At 37.8% G+C, this 19,652-nt stretch overlaps 3 protein-coding genes across 3 annotated transcripts; 2 read left to right on the forward strand and 1 right to left on the reverse strand.

Annotated features, from left to right (window-relative positions):
- Positions 1-801: 801 nt before the first annotated feature.
- On the forward strand, positions 802-1,417 carry LOC106333582. Its single transcript, XM_013772013.1, has 2 exons — positions 802-1,054; positions 1,134-1,417. The coding sequence occupies exons 1-2, from the start codon at positions 899-901 to the stop codon at positions 1,338-1,340; spliced, it is 363 nt and encodes a 120-aa protein (XP_013627467.1). The 5' UTR covers positions 802-898; the 3' UTR covers positions 1,341-1,417.
- Positions 1,418-1,963: 546 nt separating this feature from the next.
- Positions 1,964-6,271, reverse strand: LOC106328932. Its single transcript, XM_013767478.1, has 5 exons — positions 3,612-6,271; positions 2,978-3,509; positions 2,805-2,904; positions 2,327-2,716; positions 1,964-2,247 (listed from the first exon to the last, which is right to left on the reverse strand). The coding sequence occupies exons 1-5, from the start codon at positions 5,731-5,733 to the stop codon at positions 2,041-2,043; spliced, it is 3,351 nt and encodes a 1,116-aa protein (XP_013622932.1). The 5' UTR covers positions 5,734-6,271; the 3' UTR covers positions 1,964-2,040.
- Positions 6,272-9,647: 3,376 nt separating this feature from the next.
- Positions 9,648-10,196, forward strand: LOC106330814 (uncharacterized mitochondrial protein AtMg00810-like). The gene has a single exon (XM_013769224.1). The coding sequence runs from the start codon at positions 9,648-9,650 to the stop codon at positions 10,194-10,196; it is 549 nt and encodes a 182-aa protein (XP_013624678.1).
- The last annotated feature ends 9,456 nt before the right edge of the window (positions 10,197-19,652 follow it).

Genomic DNA, 19,652 nt, shown 5'->3' on the forward strand with positions numbered 1-19,652 from the left:
ACGACCCGAGTGCAGTTCTTCTCGTCTCAAGGCATTCAATACTGTCTAGACTGAATCATCCTTACTTGTTGATCGTTCAAATACGATTTCCTTTGATTATGGATGCAAGCTTATGATGTCTCTTTCGTCGTTAACTTTTATCTTCTAATAAACCAGACTTTATTCTTTGTTGAACTTATGAATTAAATAGGTTTTTTAAAAATCGAACTGATATTGATAAAGATGCCAAATCAACCTCTAGCTAACTGTCTCCACCAAAACTCCCTCAAAGTGTACTGCTTAACGTTAGGACTACTACATGACTTATTATTGTCACATTAATAAATCATCATTCAGATAAATAATTTTTAAAATTTTTATAACCTTTTAGCCTATATGTTTCGTTAGCTCGGTTTTAATCTCAATTTTCACACTTGGTTGTTTTTCTTTAACATAATGGCGTAATCAATATATTTCTGAATTTGAATACACATTTTGTTGGATAAGCTTCAAAGATTACTTAGCAAACAAGTTATTCATAAAGGAAACTTAGATAACTAATTCTATTAGGTTTAGGATACACTACAAGAAAACTGCTTGATACCGATGGACAAATCCGTCATAATCTCGTCGGGAAAGTAGCATACCGATGGAATACCGACGAAATATGTCCGTCGGTATCATCTCGTCGGTATACTGATATTCGTCGGCAATTCGTCGGCAAAATACCGACGAACACATATCGTCGGTAAATACCGACGAACATATTCCGTCGGTTTTTTTCTAAAGAGGATATGCATTCAGAGTTCTTAAGGAAAATATTGTAAGGAGAACAGTTGATTGTGGGGTTTCTTCGTCATCCGGAGACGATGTGTACTACGGTAACGTACGCGAGATTTTGGAAATTCAGTACCCGGGAATGATTGGCATGAGATGTATTGTCTTCAACTGTGAGTGGTACGACAACGTTGTTGGTCGCGGAGTAAGCACTGACGCATTCGGTGTTACATCTGTACATTCGCGACGACGACTGGATTTTTACGATCCATTCATTCTTGCTTCACAAGCTGACCAGGTATGTATGTTGAAATATATTTTCCATCGGAAGTAATCATATATAATTACTTCGACTTATATAATTTATAATTTTTCAGGTTTGCTATATTCGTTATCCGCGGATTAGGCAAAGGAACGATCCTTGGATCGTTGTCATGTCAATAAATCCCAGAAGCCGAGTACAAGGAGTATTTGATCCACTACAACAACAATTAACCGAAGAGGACGGCGAGATTGGAGAGTTTGACGAAGACAATTCAGATTCATCATGTTCATCATCAGATAATTCCTCAGATGGAGAGTAGATACTCTTTTATGAATGTATATGCAAATTACTTTTAAACATTGTAGATTTCTTCTAAAAACAAATTATGGGTTTGAAACGTTGTATACTTTTAAATTACAAAAAATAAATTAGATTTGTTGATTCTAAAATCGAACGGTTTTGATTGATTGATTATATACGGTTTTGATTGAATGGTTAATATGTCATGTTCAAAGTTTTTAAACTGTGAGAATACAATGGTGAGATTTGTAAAACAAAAATCAAACTGAAACTCTAAATTGATAATGTCCGTCGGTATTTACCGACATATTTCCGACGAACCCCTCAAATTCTAGGTGTTCGTCGGAAATACGTCGGTAAATACCGACGGAATACCGATGAACCCCTCAAATTCTAGGGGTTCGTCGGTATTCCGTCGGTATTTACCGATGCATTTCCGACGAAACCCTCAAATTCTAGGGTTTCGTCGGAAATGCGTCGGTAAATTCCGACGGAAAACCGACGGACATTATCAATTTAGAGTTTCAGTTTGATTTTTTTTTAACTTTGAATCAAAACCGTATATAATCAATCAATCAAAACCGTTCGATTTTAGAATCAACAAATCTAATTTATTTTTTGTAATTTAAAAGTATACAACGTTTCAAACCCATAATTTGTTTTTAGAAGAAATCTACAATGTTTAAAAGTAATTTGCATATACATTCATAAAAGAGTATCTACTCTCCATCTGAGGAATTATCTGATGATGAACATGATGAATCTGAATTGTCTTCGTCAAACTCTCCAATCTCGCCGTCCTCTTCGGTTAATTGTTGTTGTAGTGGATCAAATACTCCTTGTACTCGGCTTCTGGGATTTATTGACATGACAACGATCCAAGGATCGTTCCTTTGCCTAATCCGCGGATAACGAATATAGCAAACCTGAAAAATTATAAATTATATAAGTCGAAGTAATTATATATGATTACTTCCGATGGAAAATATATTTCAACATACATACCTGGTCAGCTTGTGAAGCAAGAATGAATGGATCGTAAAAATCCAGTCGTCGTCGCGAATGTACAGATGTAACACCGAATGCGTCAGTGCTTACTCCGCGACCAACAACGTTGTCGTACCACTCACAGTTGAAGACAATACATCTCATGCCAATCATTCCCGGGTACTGAATTTCCAAAATCTCGCGTACGTTACCGTAGTAGACATCGTCTCCGGATGACGAAGAAACCCCACAATCAATTGTTCTCCTTACAGTATTTTCCTTAAGAACTCTGAATGCATATCCTCGTGTGCAATATCTCGGATATGACTTTGCAACAAACTTTGGACCACAAACTATCTCACGTAACCAATCTTTAGGTGGGTGCCCAATAGCTAAACAATGGCTTACCTATAAAAACAAAAAAAAAATGTTTTCGTTCATTAAAAGATAATAAGTAAAACGGTTAGTTACCACTAATTACTGATTAGACACTTACATAATCAGAAAGCCATGTTGCAAAGTTGTTTTGCTTGAGTTGTTCGAGTTGTTCTTCTGTCGCATCCGGGTACTTTAAGCGCATCTCTGCCAAGTAAATACTGTAAAAAACACAAAAATGTTAGATATGTTTCAAAAATATTGCAAATAATTCATATTTTTAAATCTATGTACCTCTCATATTCAAGAATGTCTTCGCAGTTTGTAAGCAAATATGTGTGCAAATGAGCATGCTCAGCCACTGTAAGTATCCGGTCCGTTGACTTTCCACTATGTCGTCCAATTTGTGTAAACATGTTTGGCACATAAACATAATAAGTTGCCCTTTCACCTCTATCATCATGCCGTGCAGGTCTTCGACTTTTTGTTCGAACTTCTGATGGAAAGTAGTATTCAGCAAAGTTTGAGGTTTCCTCATTGATGCACTGAGCCACTATTGATCCCTCCACCTTGCTTAAATTCTTGACCTTCTTCTTCAGATGAAACATAAACCGTTCGTACAAATACATCCACCTGTACTGCACGGGACCACCGAGTGCCGCTTCTCTCGCAAGATGAATAGCAAGATGCTCCATAACATCAAAAAATGATGGAGGAAATATCTTCTCGAGGTTGCATAGGATCACCGGTATTTTAACTTCCAAATTGCGGATACCATCTGATGTGAGTGATCTCGAGCATAAATCACGGAAGAAAGCACTTATCCCTACATACACGAAGAAAACAAATTCCATAAGCATATATATATATATATAAGCATTAAAAAATAATATGACAATTAATTTAACTATGTTAAATTTTAAAGTACCTGCGGTTGCTTCGTGGACATTTCGTGGCAATAGTGCGGAAAACGCAAAAGGAAGGAGGCGCTGCATCATTACATGACAATCATGGCTCTTCAAGCCAGTAAACTTCCCTTCACTTTTGTCAACACAATTACGCAAACTTGATGCATAACCGTCTGGAAATTTAACACTGTGTGTTATCCAATCAAAAAACTCTTCTTTTGCAGTTGCATCCAGTCGATATATGGGAATAGGACCTTTACCGTGCTCATCAACATGAAGTTCGGGACGAGCACAAATATCAACCAAATCCAGTCTTGACTTCAAGTTATCCTTCGTCTTGCCTTGGACATCAAGGATGGTGTTCATCAAATTGTCGAAAAAGTTCTTCTCAATATGCATGACATCTAAACAGTGCCGCAACAAATGAGTCTCCCAATAGGGCAAATCCCAGAAGATACTCTTCTTATGCCAATTATGATTTTCCCCTACACCATAAATCGGTTCATGTCCGTTTCCACCCACGTCTGGCGTTCTATCTGCACCAAAATCTCTTAATTGTTCCTTCAACTTTTTGCCACTTACTTCTTCAGGTGGACTGTCAAACACCCTCTTGTTCTTTGTAAACAATGTCTTACTCTTACGATATGGATGATCGTGTGGTAGAAATCTCCTGTGACAGTCAAACCAACACGTTTTCCGACCATTTTTTAGTTGGAAAGCATCTGTGTTGTCTTGGCAATAAGGACATGATAGCCTCCCATGCGTGGTCCATCCAGATAACATACCATATGCTGGAAAATCACTTATTGTCCACATAAGTACTGCTCGCATCTGAAAATTCTCTTTCCGCGAAACATCGTATGTATGAACACCGTGCTCCCATAATAATTGCAGCTCATATATCAATGGCTGAAGAAACACATCCAGTGATCTCTTAGGATGATCTGGCCCGGGAACGAGAATTGAGAGGAACAAAAACTCCCGTCGCATACACAAATGTGGTGGTAAGTTGTAAGGTGTCAAGATTACCGGCCACAATGAATATTGTCTTCCATGCTTTCCAAATGGACTGAAACCATCTGTGCATAATGCAAGATACACATTTCTTACCTCAGATGCAAATTCTGGATATGTTGATTGAAAATGCTTCCACGCCTCTGCATCGGAAGGATGTGTTATCTCACCATTTGTTAAGTGCTCAGCATGCCATCTCATTGGTTCTGCTGTTCGTTCAGACTGATATAACCTCTTTAATCTTTCAGTCAACGGCAAATACCACATTCGTTTGTATGGCACCGGAACTCTTCCAGTCGTATCCTGATAACGAGGTTTCCGACAGAATTTACATCTCTCCCTGTTCTCATCTGCTCTCCAGTAAATCATGCAGTTATCGATGCATACATCTATCACCTGATATGGTAAGCCAAGACCAGCGACCAATTTTTGTACCTCATAATATGAGCCAGGTGCAAGATTATCTTCAGGAAGAACATCTTTAACAAAATCTGCAATCGCATCCACACATTCTTCAGCCAAATTATAGTCAGTCTTTAGCGCCATCAATCGACTTGCGGATGATAAAGGTGAATGCCCATCTTTACATCCTTGATACAATGGCTGCTTAGCTGCATCTAACATTTCAAAAAATCTTCTGGCTTCTAGATTGGGTTGTTCTCGTTCTCCTTCCTCTTCACATGGGAAATTTTCTACATTGGGTTGTTCTTGTCTATCTCCTTCCTCTTCACCCGACGGTAAATTTTCTCCATATGCATCATATACCATCTGAACAGTCCCTATCCCAAAATCTACATCCGTGGTAGGTTCATCTAACCTATCGGCAGTTTGAGGTTCGCTACTACTACCATACTCAAATCTTTCTCCATGAAGATACCAAATCTTATAACCACGTGTAAATCCTTTCAAATATAAATGACTCCATACTTCCATTTTTTTGACACGGATATTATTCTTACAAGTAGAACATGGACATAATAAATACTTACTTGTTCTTGCTTCCGGTTGACTTTGAACCACCCCCATGAATTCTTGAATACCACGTGCGTATTCCTCCGTAAGTAAATTTGTATTTGGATCCATATGAGGTTGATCTAACCAAGAACGGAAATTATAAGGAGTACCCATAATTTATATTGTTTTGTTGTGATTTCAATGAATGAAGGAGAGGTCGTATTTATAATGAATTGGAAATCTTTCCGACGGAAAATATTCGTCGGTATTCCGTCGGGAATCATAACGGCTAAATTAACGTCCTAAACCCGTCGGCGTTCCGTCGGTAATTTAAACGGATACTAACGGCTACATAATCCGTCGGTATTTCGTCGGGAAGTGCAACGGCTGCAAATTCGTCGGTTTTCAGTCGGGAAGTATAACGGCTGTTCAATCCGTCGGTATTCCGTCGGAAAAACCGACGGAATTATGACCGAATTCTTTCATGGTCGGTATGCCGTCGGTATTTCGTCGGTAAGTGTCAATTTTTTGCAACGGTCATATATTTGTCAGTTTTTTGTCGGTTTTCTGTCGGGATCGTATGACGAAATACCGACGAATGTATTCTGTCAGGATTTTCCGACGCAGTTCCGACGAATTTACCGAAATATATTTCCGACAAGTTTTCGTCGGAATTCCGTTGGAAAATCCTGACAGATTTTTTTCGGTCGGTTTTTCCGTCAGTATTGTCCGTGTTTTCTTGTAGTGGATAAAGATAAGGTTCCTAAATCATTATGTAATAGGTTAAGTTAAGGATCCATATTACCTATATAAGGAGATCTTAATGTAAAGTGATCTCATAAGAAAGCATAAGAAAGTTAAGAAAGATAATAAAACGAAGAAACTGTTTTATACTTGCTTTGCATTCACATACGTTCTCTGCGACTTTATTTGGTATCAGAGCCAGGTTATTGTGAGTGCATTGTTAAAAATGTTCAATGGCGGATACAAATGCGTTGCTGAAGACTCGAGAAGTTGTGCCCGGTGCAGTGGTCTGTCTGATGCTAAGCTCGACGAATTACACGGTTTGGGAGATGAGGATGAAGGTTCTTCTACGAGTCCATAAGGTATGGGAAGCAATTGAACCAGGATCATCTGAAGACGACAAGAACGATATCGCTACTGCTCTTTTGTTTCAATCAATTCCCGAGAATTTAATATTGCAAGTTGGTGAAGTAGGTTCTCCCAAAGAGATTTGGGGAGCTATAAAATCCAGAAATCTTGGCGCATATCGTGTAAGAGAAGCTCGGCTGCAGACCTTGATGAACGAATTCGAACGTCTAAGGATGCATGACTCGGATTCTATAGATATCTTCTCAGAAAAGCTATCTAAACTTGCATCTAAAGCGGCCTCGTTGGGACATAGTATTGAAGAACTTAAGATCGTAAAGAAGTTTTTAAATAGGCTTCCTCGAAACAAGTATATTCAGATCATAGTCTCTCTTGAACAAGTGCTAGATTTAAATACTAGTAGGTTTGAGGATATTGTTGGGTGACTTAAAGCCTACGAAAAACATATTCAAGATGATGAATCATATGAGCAGCAAGGTAATCTTTTATTCTCAAACTCTGAGAGCTCGTATGATCAAAGTGGATCAAACAATTTGAGATGAAGAGGCAGAGGATGGAATCGTGTACGTGGTCGAGGCAACATAAGAAGAGGACGAGGAAGAAGTGGTTCACACGAGAGAAGCAAAGAGAAGAAGGACTACTCTCAAATCACTTGTTTCAATTGCAAAAAGAAAGGTCACTTTGCTTCTGTTTGTCCCGATAAGAAAGACGATCAAGAACTCAACAAAGATGAATGGAGGACGCTGATGTTGATCTCTATATGCATGAAGCGGTATTTCTTAACGAAGAGAAAGTTTTACTGAAATCACTTGAGCCGAGTAAGAAAGAAAATAGAATGTGGTACTTGGACAACGGCGCAAGTAATCACATGACAGGTGAGAAGTCTTACTTCTCAGAGCTCAATGAGAACGTTAAAGGGAGAGTAAAATTCGTAGATGGTTCGTGCGTGGATATAAACAGCGAAGGCTCAATACTTCTCCAAGGTAGAACGTGGGAACATAAACTACTAACAGATATATATTGTATTCCTAAGTTGAGAAGTAATATACTCAGTTTAGGTCAGGCAACAGAACAAGGCTGTGGCGTTCGTATGAAAGATAACTATCTAATGTTACGTGATCCAAGTGGAAGGTTGCTAATAAAAGTTTTAAGGGCTTCGAACAGACTTTACAAAGTCTCTCTCAAGGTCGGAAGCCCTACATGTCTACTCGCAAAGATTAAATAAGAACCGTGGAGATGACACGCTAGACTCGGACACATCAGCTTCAAAACCATAAGATCCATGCAGCAGAAGAGATGGTTCAAGGATTACCTGAAATACAAGAAGTAAGGCAGATATGCAAATCTTGCTTGGTTGGCAAGCAAACTAGACAATCGTTTCCTTCTGCTACTGCGTATAGATCGAGTCATGCGTTGGAGTTATTACACGCTGATCTTTGTGGTCCGATATCCCCTGCAACCCCATCACATAACAAATATATTTTTGTTATAATAGATGACCATACAAGATACATGTGATCCATCTTATTAAGAGAGAAAAGTGATGTGTTTGAAAGATTTAAAACTTTCAAGAGTTTTCTTTAGAAAGAAGTCGACAAGAAAATCATAACGCTTCGTACGGACAAAGGTGGAGAGTTTACCTCAAAGGATTTTCAAGAATTTCGCAACAAGAAAGGCATCAAACGTCACTTGACTGCACCTTACACTCCACAACAAAACGGTGTGGGTGAAAGAAGGAATCATATGTTGATGGAGATGACAAGAAGCATGTTGAAAGCAATGATTGTTCCAGACTACATGTGGGGCGAATATGTTCGTCATGCAATTTATCTTATCAACCGTGTGCCTACAGGAGCTCTAAAGAATAAAACTCCGTATGAATGTCTTAAAGGAAGAAAGCCAAGCATCGGTCATGTTAGAGTCTTTGGATGTATCTCACATGTAAAGGTGGATTCGGCCCTCCTCAAGAATCTTGACGACCGCTCTCAAACGTTGGTTCATCTAGGAATAGAACCGGGTTCCAAGGCTTAAATGCTTTATATTCCAAACTTCAAGAGGATAGTCCTAAGTAGGCATTTGATTTTTGATGAGCAAGCTTGCTGGAATTGGAAGGGAGCCGATAAAGACGAGCAGTTCAACTCTGGAATGTTTCGTATGACTTGGGGATCGACACTAAACAAAGAGAATGGACCGTTTGTGATCGGCATATATCAAGGAGAGAATACTACTGACGAAACAGAGCACCTCGACGCGAACTCAAAATCAACACATACAGAAGAAGAAAGCGAGCAAGCTGCAACACAGGGATCAAGAAGATCAACTCGTCAAACAAGCAAACCAAGTTATCTTGACGACTGCATCTTACTTTCATAGATTTAATGTGAGTTGCTACTTCTCTCTATCAACGATGAACCCGTTAACTTCCATGAAGCAAAAAACATAAAGCAGTGGACAAACGCATGTGAAGATGAAATAGACTCTATCTGCAAGACTAACACTTGGACGTTAGTCAAAAATCCAGCCGGAGTTAAGATCATCGGTCTCAAATGGGTATTTAAGATAAAAAGAAATGCAAATGGATCAATCAACAAATTCAAAGCACATCTTGTAGCAAAAGGATATGTACAAGAGCATGGAATTGAATTTGATGAAGTGTTTTCTCCAGTAGCTCGACTAGAGATGATAAGACTTTTGATTGGTTTGACTGCTGCAAATAAATGGGAGATTCATCATTTAGATGTCAAAACGGCTTTCTTACATGGTGAACTGAATGAAGATGTCTATGTTTCTCAGCATTAAGGGTTTGAAAAGAAGGGAGAAGAACATAAGATTTTCAAACTCTCCAAGGCATTGTATGGATTAAGACAAGCTCCACGTGCTTGGAACACACAGCTCCATCAAATTCTCAAACAACTTGGATTCAAAAAGTGCTCAACAGAAAGGTGTATCGAAAGGAAGATGGAGGAAAGCTACTAATCATGGCTACATATGTCGATTATCTCTTTGTTACTGGAAACTCAGTTAAGGAGATCAAAAACTTCAAGAAGGACATGTCGAAGAACTTTGAGATGTATGATTTGGGCTTATTGACATATTACCTTCGGTTGGAAGTAAGACAGAGCTCAAACTGCATTATGATCAATCAAGAAGCTTATGATCGGCGTATATTGAAGGAGGCTGCAATGGATGAATGCAACTCAACGTATATACCAATAGAGTTTGGTCTGCAACTCGCCAAAGGATCAGACGAACTCGAAATCGATGCAACGCTTTACCGAAGAAGAATTGGATGCCTCAGATATCTTATGCACACAAGGCCTGACATGGCGTTATCGGTTGGTATCTTAAGTAGATACATGCATTCGCCGAGAGCATCACACGACAATGCACTAAAACAAGTGTTGAGGTATTTTAAAGGAACGGTCTGGTATGGATTGTCATTCAAGCAAGGAAAATCTAAGAAGCTCATTGGATATAGTGGCAGTAGTCACAACACTGATCCTGGTGATGGAAGAAGTACAACATGACATTTGTTTTGTCTCAGAAAAATGCCAATCACCTAGTGTTCTCAGAAGCAAGACACGGTGGCTCTATCCTCATGTGAAGCAGAATTCATAGCTGAAACGAAAGCTGTGAAACATGCCATTTGGCTACAAGATCTGATAAGTGAGAGATTACAGGGACAAAGATGGAGAAGACGATGATTCGTGTTGACAACAAATCAGCTATTGCACTAACTAAGAATCATGTGTTTCACCGTCGAAGCAAACACATTCACAAACGGTTTCACTTCATTCGTGAACGAATTGAGCAAGACGAGATTGGCGTGGAACATGTAACCGAAACAGATTAGAAAGCGGACATCCTAACTAAAGCCTTAGCAAGAATCAAGAGATGAGGGAGCAGATTCAAGTTCAAAACCTTAGTGAGGATGATTTGAAGCTTAAAATGGAGAATGTTGGATACGCTTCAAAGATTACTTAGCAAACAAGTTATTCATAAAGGAAACTTGGATAACTAGATCTATTAGGTTTAGGATAGATATAAGATTCCTATATCATTATGTAATAGATTTAGTTAAGGATTACTATTATATATATAAGGAGATCTTAACGTAAGGTGATTTCATAAAAAAAACAAAAAAAGTTAAAAAAAATAATAAAACGAAAAAGCTGTTTTATATTTGCTTTGCATCCACATACATTCTGCGACTTTACATTTGAGTATGTAACTACGAGTTTTTTTTATGAGAGTAACAAATTCCTAAGTATTTATAAGAATTTTGGTTTGATATTTTAATTGTTAAAATATATGGATGTAAATATTAATTGGCTTATTATGCTTATCATAGCATTTTTATTTTACTTAGCATTACACATACCTTTATATTTTATACGAATTACTATTATACGTTAATTTCACTTGTAACACAAATTATCATATGAGATATTGGTCAGCTCTATGTGTCTATTTTTGGTGCATTTTGAGCATAGGGAAGTATATTATAAGGCTAGAGACAAGTGGTCCAAGAAAATGAAGAAAGTTGTAATTTATCTGTAAAAGCTCAGCTGGCTACAACTGACAACCTCGCACTTTAAGCTTTTTGACAAAACCTTTATGATAATATCTAATCCTTCACTACTTAATTTTAATGTCTAGTGCCATCTATACTTATTAAATTCCTCCTAAATATATACTATAACTCTTTTCGATCATTGAAAATTTTATGGTGCTTACAAATAATTTCCTTATATTTTCGTAAACATGTTAGTAGCTAGTAATAGATCAATTTGCATTAAAGACGTATATATATATATACATATATATCTTTTAATTAATTTTATATCTGAAATGATATTTTCAAATTGGCAGAGAACTATAGTTGAGCATTCTGTGTTGCGTCTAGTTTAGAATGTGTCATGAGATGTAATTTTTTCAAACGTGAGAAGCATTTACGATATCTAATACTATAATTATTTCTTAGAAATATACAGTTCTTCAACTTGTATTTTTAATATATGAGCTAAATCACTAAGGAATATTACATCACTGTAGATAGATTGTTGGAACAGGATATTCAGATTCTTTTTTTCTCAAACTGCATGCAAAACTCAGAATATTTAGGATACTAGAAAGATATGCGCGTAGAAACAATTACGAAATACTTGGAACATCCTTATAGTGTTTGTCAATATATATACGTTCAAGAAGTTATAAGAAAATCTTAGGGATAGCAATGGTATCTTTACAGAGGCAAATTTGTGATTTATGTCACTACAAGAAAGGAGCACCTTAACGACTACAGTATTAGTAGCTATTTGGTCGTAATATGGGCTTTACGACCAATTAACTTCGAAAACCGATTGATCGTTAGAAGCTGGTCGTAAATAATTATTAGAGGCACATTGGTCGTAATATTACGACTAAATGAATTAGTCGTAAATCAGACGTACATGTACGACTCAGACAATTGGTCGTAAGTTAATCGTAAAAGCATTAGTCGTAAAAGTGACGCACATTTACGTCTCATATATTAGATGTACATTGGTCGTAAATTTACGACCAATTTACCTCTTATGTTTATTCGTCGTAATGTAACGACCACTTTACATCGAGGTTAGATGTTCATTGGTCACAATTTGACCAACTTTATTTATTTATTTTCGAAATTTTGTATTTATTTACGAATTTTATATATTAATTAAAATCAAATATTTAAACTTAGTTTGATTTAAATTTTTTAAATTTGATAAAATTAAAAGAAAATATCTAACATCCGGAAACATAATAATATCCATAATATAAAACATTCAAAATACAAATTAATTAAAACCGAAAAAAACTAAGTGTTAAGGTTTATTTCGTCGAAGAGGTCGGAACTATGCTCATCCGCACGTCGCTCTAAATCCGCCTGCTCTTCCGGAGTGCGCTCGGGGATAAACGTCGGACATAGAGACTGCCACCTAGAGGCAAGAGCCGGGTTAACGTTTGGGTTTGTCTCTATCATCATATCGAACATATTTGCCATAACCGCAAATTTGTCCCTGTGGTCAGCCATGGCTTCTTTGGCAGCTGTCAAATCCCTACGGAGAGAAGATTCTTCTTCCATTCTTGCAGCGTGTTCAGCTATCGCCCTCGGGACATCGTTCACAGACCCGATCCCGACAATACATCCCCTTTTCTTCGGGGCAAACTTCAATTAATAAATAGATATTAATTAGTACATATGTAAAACTAAGTAAAAGAATAAAAAATGTAAATAAACATATATTTAAAAGATCGAATTTTTTACCTACTCAAAAATTTTGTCTTGTTCGACGGGGGACAGCTGGACCGGTGCACCTTCCGGATTTTGTTGCGACAACTGAGTCTGGACCTCCTTGATCCAAGCCTCAACAGTGTTGTAGATCCTCTCTGCTCGAGGATGCGCAAAGGTGCCATCAGAATGCTGGTGTGTCGTCTTGTAAAGTCGGGCCAGAGATGGTGGTGCTCTTTTTTGGGCAGCCTGTATAAAAAAAATTTAAATTAAACTCACGCATTCAATAAATAATTAATTAATATATATTTAATAAAAATTAAGAAAGATCGAAGACTTATAATTTTTAGTGCCCTCCCAGTGTGTGGAATCTGTCCGAAAGTATGAGGTACTGGCAAGTTACCATCATCATCGTAGGTCAACCAAACCGTAGAGCAAGTGAGAGACCTTTGAACTGACTTAGGAAAATTCCAATAAGCCGTCAAGCCCTTCCAAATATCATTGCTGAGGTAGGCTTCTTTTGCATCGTCCCCCAAAACCCTCCACTTCTCCTTCCAATCACCAACAATGTTCTTAGGCGAGCCATCGCCTTTTTGTAGAACTCTGCCTTCACCGTTTCGTTGACTGCAATGGACCAATTCCAATTTTGCTACAAAAAATCATTAATAAAAAAATTGAATTGAATAAATTATTATATTTTAAATAAACAATAAACAAATTATATTTAAAACTAATCACGAAACACTTGAACCAAGTCCTCCGAACGTGGTCAGGTGTAAGAGACTAGTTCGGATGCGCTTACCGGAAGTTTGCCCTGATGATATCTTCAACGCTCTGTCCCACACAATTGTCCGTCAAAAACCTACAAAATTTGAAAAAATAAATATATTTAGACCAATATGTATAATTAGTATATTTAAATGCAATTAAAACTTTAATATATTAAAAATTACCAGTAAGTGTTGGGTGGTCGATCTGGATTGATGATCGGTAAACCTTCTCGTCCCGGCATCTGGAGAAGGTCTTCCACTGTATATCTTGCATATGGTGCATTCGGTGGCACCATCAAATCTGGATGAACATCTGCAGGAGCCGGAGCAGCTGCAGGAGCCAGCGCAGCTTCGGGAGCAGTGGACTGCTGCTGAGGATGGTGTGGAGGATGATGCTGCTCATACCGAGGCTGCTGTGGAGGCTCATCGTACTGGGAAAGAATTGAGCAGGGTCATCAAACTGCGGAAAGTAAGTTTCAGGGTCATATGCATGTGGAGGCACATATGGAGCAGTAGAAACTTGGCTCTCAGGGACATTCTCTTGGCCGGATGCAGTGCCGGAAGTAGAAGCTGATGGATCCGGCTGTGGGAGAAAGGTACTCGCGTAAGAGTTTTTAGGCGCAAGGTTCCTAAGTCTCTGTCTACCGGCAGCCATAGCAATATCTTCACTCTGAAAAATAAAACCAAAAAAATAGATGGTTATAAACAATTCAAATTTTTTATATAAAAATAATCTAGACCTATTCTAATTCGATCATAATCTAACTCCATCATAATCTACTTCTATCCTAAACTAATTCCAAACCTAATCTAATCACCTAACTAACCACCTAAAACTAAAAAAAAAAAAAAATTACCTAGAGAGAGATGGGAAGTCGTTGTTAGAGATAAGGGAATGAGCAACCAAATAGCCTCGCGAGGTCTGTGTATATATAGAGCTTTTGTGTTAGTCGTAAATGAGTTGTAAATTTACGACCAATGAGAGACTAGCAGTCGTAAAGTAGTCGTAACTTTATGACTAATGGGGGACTAAATGCTATTACGACCAATTAGGAACTAATTAATTTTTCCATTTACGACCAGTGAGAGACTAGCAATCGTAAAAGAGACGTAAATTTACGACTAATGTGGGACGAAAGAACTTTACGACCAACTAGGGACGAAGTACTTAACGACCAATTAGGGACTACCGTTGTAATATTTGAAAAAAAAAAAAAGATACTGGAATCACAGGTGGGAAGAAACAAGGCGAGACCTGCGTAAATCTAGCCTTATCTCCGCCCACATGTGTTCCAGTATCTTTCTTCTCCTTCTTTTTTTTCAAATCTTTCTAATTTGAGAAGCAAACTGGTGAGTAATTATCTCTGATTTGAGAAGCAAATTGATGAGTTTATCTTTGATTTGAGAAGCAAACTTGTAAGTATTTATAGGAAATTTCGAAAGGTTTTACGACCAATTAGCTTCGTCTCATTTTAGGTTAGTCGTAAATGAGTCGTATATTACGACTAATTAGCTTCGATTCATTTTAGATTAGTCGTAACTGAGTCGTATTTTACGACTAATTAGCTTCGATGTATTTTATATTAGTCGTAACTTAGTCGTACCTAACGACTAATTAGCCTCGATACATTTGAGATTCCTCGTAACTGAATCGTATCTTACGACTAATTAGCTTCGGTTTTTGTTTATACCCTAAAACCGAAACCCCAAACCCCAAAACACAAACATCATAAGTTTTATACACTTCTAAACCCCAAACCACAAACATGATCTGATAAGTTATATATATATTATTTGTAATACAAAGAGTTTAATAATACAATAAAACACAAACACTGTAACATAATCAAACTCGATCACTCATCATCAGAAACATCATCCACTTCATCATTTTCTTCAAATTCATCTTCGTGGGCTTCATTTGTTGCATCGTCTGGAAGTTCTTCATATCCCTGGTTGTGTGGATCAACAAGTAAGATATCATTTGTAGCTTGCTCAGGTACTTCTACTTTATTTACGGCATCTTCTTGTAAAGGCGGTTGTTCATCAGTCAAAACTCGGCCCCGAGGTGTAACTTTTATAGCGGCTAACCAAGATATTCCAGATTGTCTGATCCTCGGATATGGAATAAAGCAAACTTGGTCTGCTTGAGATGCCAATATATAGGGTTTAAATTTGTTGTACCTCCGTGTAGCATTTATATCAACAACTCCAAACTTGCTATACCGAACACCTCTATTGATGGTGGGGTCAAACCAGTCACATTTGAAGAGAACGCATTTCAGCTTCAGCAGGCCGGGGAACTCCACTTCGATGATCTCTTGTAAGATTCCATAGAAATCAGTTTCACCTTTCACACATACTCCATAGTTCATTGTTGCTCGCCGACTTCCATATTCGTAAGTGTGCAAAGTGTAGCCTCGTGTGAAATACATAGATGATGTGGTGACCTTAGCGACCAGACCTTGTATCATTCCGTGAAACCACTGAGGATAGAATGGATCATCATAATCAACATATATATATATATATAAATATATAACTTCATTAATTATATAATAATATATAACTTTAATTAATTATATTGTGATGTATATATACCTGTTTTTCAACCACTTCTCAAAATGTTGGTCTTTCCTTTCGTTGAGATCATTGGTTGATATCCCTGGTATAGCTTCTTCGACTTGGGCAACGAAATCGCTGTTTTATGCCAATATATATGATCATTAAAGAGTACTATATATATGTGTGGTAAAATGTAACGGACAAATTAATTTTAATTACCTTTCAAATGACTCAATCTCCTTGCAGTTAAGGAATATATATGTGTGGGCACTGTGAGCGTCATCTGTACTCGACCACCAAACTTCTTTCAGTTTCCCACATAGACGTTCAATCTGACAGAATATGTATGGAACATCTTCAACAATATATGTCGGCATAACACCACCATCATCATATCTGCTCGTAGTCATTTCCGTGTTCGGACTTGGGACCCAAAATAGTACGACGTGAAGTGAGATGTTTCATCATTCAAACTCCCAGCAACTATTGAACCTTCCACCCTAGCCAGATTTTTTGCTTTCCCTTTCAAATATTTCATGGCTCGCTTGTAAGGATACATCCATCCATAATGAACAGGTCCACGAAGCAATGCCTCGTACGGAAGGTGGACAACTAGATGCTCCATGACGTCAAAAAATCCGGGAGGAAATATCTTCTCCAAGTTGCAAAGTTGCACATCAAGATCGGGATATTCTCATCAAGTTGTCTGATGACATCTACAGTTAAGGTGCGTGCGCTAAGATCTCTGAAAAAATTTCCGATGCCTACAAATGTACAAGCCAACGTAAGATACTTTTTATAAGTTTTTTTCCAACAAGAAGTAATAATAAAAACTTTATTTGTTACCTGCAAGTGCCTCGTGAACATTTTTTATAAACAACTCCGCAAATGCAAATGATAGAAGTCGTTGCATAAACACATGACAGTCATGACTCTTCATCCCTGAAAACTTATGTCCCTGCTGATCTACACATCTTGATAGATTTGAAACATATCCATCAAAAAATGGGAACCGAAATTTTCCCATCGTTTCTAATATGCAGCTCAATCCTAGAACATAATGCATGCAAACCCAACCTTGAGTTCTTGTTATCTTTTGTCTTCCCGGGGACGTTCAACAATGTATTGATGATGTTGTCAAAGAAGTTCTTCTCTATATGCATCACATCAAGATTGTGGCGTAGAAGTTGATTTTTTCAATATGGAAGTTCCCAAAATATACTCTTCTTGTGCCAATTATGTTGTGTTCCGTAACCAGCATACATATTTGCAGTAGTATGCCAATTACCCCTTTTCTTGACTGTGTCTTGTCCACCATAGTAATCAATATCCTTCTCGATTTCCTCTCCAGATAAATATGGTGGAGCGGTGTCTCGTACAACCCTTTTTGACTGAAAAAATTTCTTGTTCCTTTGGTACGGATGGTTAATGGGAATAAATCTCCGATGATAATCAAACCAGGACGTCTTCCTACCATACTTCAGCTGAAATGCGTATGTGCTTCCCATACAATAAGGACAAGATAGCCTCCCATGCGTCGTCCAACATGACAACATCCCGTATGCAGGAAAGTCACTAATGGTCCACAAAAGAACTGCTCGCATTGTAAAGTTTGTTCTCGTTGAACAATCATATGTCTGCACGGCTGTTGACCATAATTCCTTCAAATCCTCTATCAAAGGCTGTAGAAAAACATCAAGGGACCTCTTCGGATGCTTTGGCCCAGTTATCAATGTACTCATGAAAAGCAATTCCTTTTCCACACACATCTCTGGTGGAAGGTTGTATGGCGTCAAGAAGACTGGCCAAAGCGAATATTGTCTTCCAGACATTCTAAATGGACTAAAACCATATGTGCAGAGCCCAAGATAAACGCTGCGGGGAGGGGGGGGGGGTTATCTCGCCTTCTTTCTGAGTATGTTCTGCATGCCATCTCATCACTGCTGCCGTCTTTTCAGATTGATATAATCTCTTCAATCTATCCTTAATAGGTAAGTACCACATCCGCTGGTACGGCACCTTATTCCGCCCACGTCCTTGCGGTTTATATCGTGGCTTCTTGCAAAATTTACACTCTAACAATTCTGCATTTTCTCCCCAGTATATCATACAGTTGTCTATACACACATCAATCATCTCCGAAGGTAAGCCAAGGCTATGAACCAGTTTCTGAATCTCATAATAAGATTCAGCACACAGATTATCTTCAGGCAAATAATCTTTAAACAACTGAGCCCATGCATCCATACAAACTTCAGGTAAGTTATGATCAGTTTTGATATTCATCATCCTAGCTGCCAATGATAATTTAGAAAGACCTTCTCTACAACCTTCATAAATTGGCTCATTAGCTGCTGCTAACATTTCATAAAATCTTTTTGCATCCAAGTTAGGCCCCTCTACATTTTCTACCTCCTCTATTACTGATCTTGTTTCACGAAATGTATATGTAACCATATCATGCATCATATCATGATCTAGCATATGATCCTCTTGAAGGTTACAACTTTCAGAAGGCAAATGTGGTTCATCTCTGTTACGAACATTTTCAACCTGATTACTACTACTAGCTTCATTCCTATTATCACATTCTCCGTGGTTAAACCAGATATAGTAATGTGGAGTAAATCCTCTATTTACTATATGTTTTCAAACCGTTTCATTAGCAGTAAACTTGGTATTGTTGCATTTAGGACAGGGACAAAACATTTTACCCGTTTCCAGTGTGAGAGACATCTGTCCGGCCTGGTACATGAACATCTCTGCTTCGTTGAGAAATTCTTCTGTTACTCTTCCCCTTGAATCTTTATGCGCATACATCCAACTCCGAAGCTCATAGATATTTCTAGGCATTTTTTTTTACTCTTTTTCGTTTTTTTTGTGCATCTTAAGAATGAGGGAGAAGATCATATTTATGGGGAAATTTCGATTTTTGTAGGTAACAATGTTACAACGAAATTATGTTTGATAATAACTTAACCACCAATGTGCAACTACGTTTCTTGTAAATTGGTCGTTAATCAGATGGTAGATCTTCGATGTCATTTAGTCGCAAATTTACGACTACCTGAAAGTGTAGTCGTAAATGCGAAGTTAATTTACGACCAATTTACGACTAACCCGATTAGTAGCAAAATTACGTCTAAGTTACGACGAACTTTACCATAGTCGTAATTTAGACGTAAAATCGAAGTTAATTTACGACTACACATTTGTAGTCGTAAATCGTAGTCGTTACTCCCACGTTCTCTTGTAATGTGTGTGTTTTATAAGATATGTTTCTTTTTAACCTCCTTGCATGTCTAAGAGTTATGGCTCGTTGAAGTAGTATAGCGACCCAGAGGCTTACTTTTCACGGGGATCGTCCTTTTGTCACCTATGAAAGGACAATA

The sequence above is a fragment of the Brassica oleracea genome, chromosome C3 (assembly GCF_000695525.1).
Source record: "Brassica oleracea var. oleracea cultivar TO1000 chromosome C3, BOL, whole genome shotgun sequence".
NCBI classification, from domain to species: Eukaryota; Viridiplantae; Streptophyta; class Magnoliopsida; order Brassicales; family Brassicaceae; genus Brassica; species Brassica oleracea.

What these genes read in the sequence shown, in the direction of transcription:
- LOC106330814 (XM_013769224.1), top strand. Translation starts at nt 9,648, where the DNA reads ATGGCTACATATGTCGATTATCTCTTTGTTACTGGAAACTCAGTTAAG.
- LOC106333582 (XM_013772013.1), top strand. Translation starts at nt 899, where the DNA reads ATGATTGGCATGAGATGTATTGTCTTCAACTGTGAGTGGTACGACAAC. An exon ending in TTGCTTCACAAGCTGACCAG is followed by an intron (nt 1,055 to 1,133) that starts GTATGTATGTTG and finishes ATAATTTTTCAG; the next exon opens with GTTTGCTATATTCGTTATCC.
- LOC106328932 (XM_013767478.1), bottom strand. Translation starts at nt 5,733, where the DNA reads ATGGGTACTCCTTATAATTTCCGTTCTTGGTTAGATCAACCTCATATG. An exon ending in TGTCCACGAAGCAACCGCAG is followed by an intron (nt 3,510 to 3,611) that starts GTACTTTAAAAT and finishes TCGTGTATGTAG; the next exon opens with GGATAAGTGCTTTCTTCCGT. An exon ending in TTGCTTCACAAGCTGACCAG is followed by an intron (nt 2,248 to 2,326) that starts GTATGTATGTTG and finishes ATAATTTTTCAG; the next exon opens with GTTTGCTATATTCGTTATCC.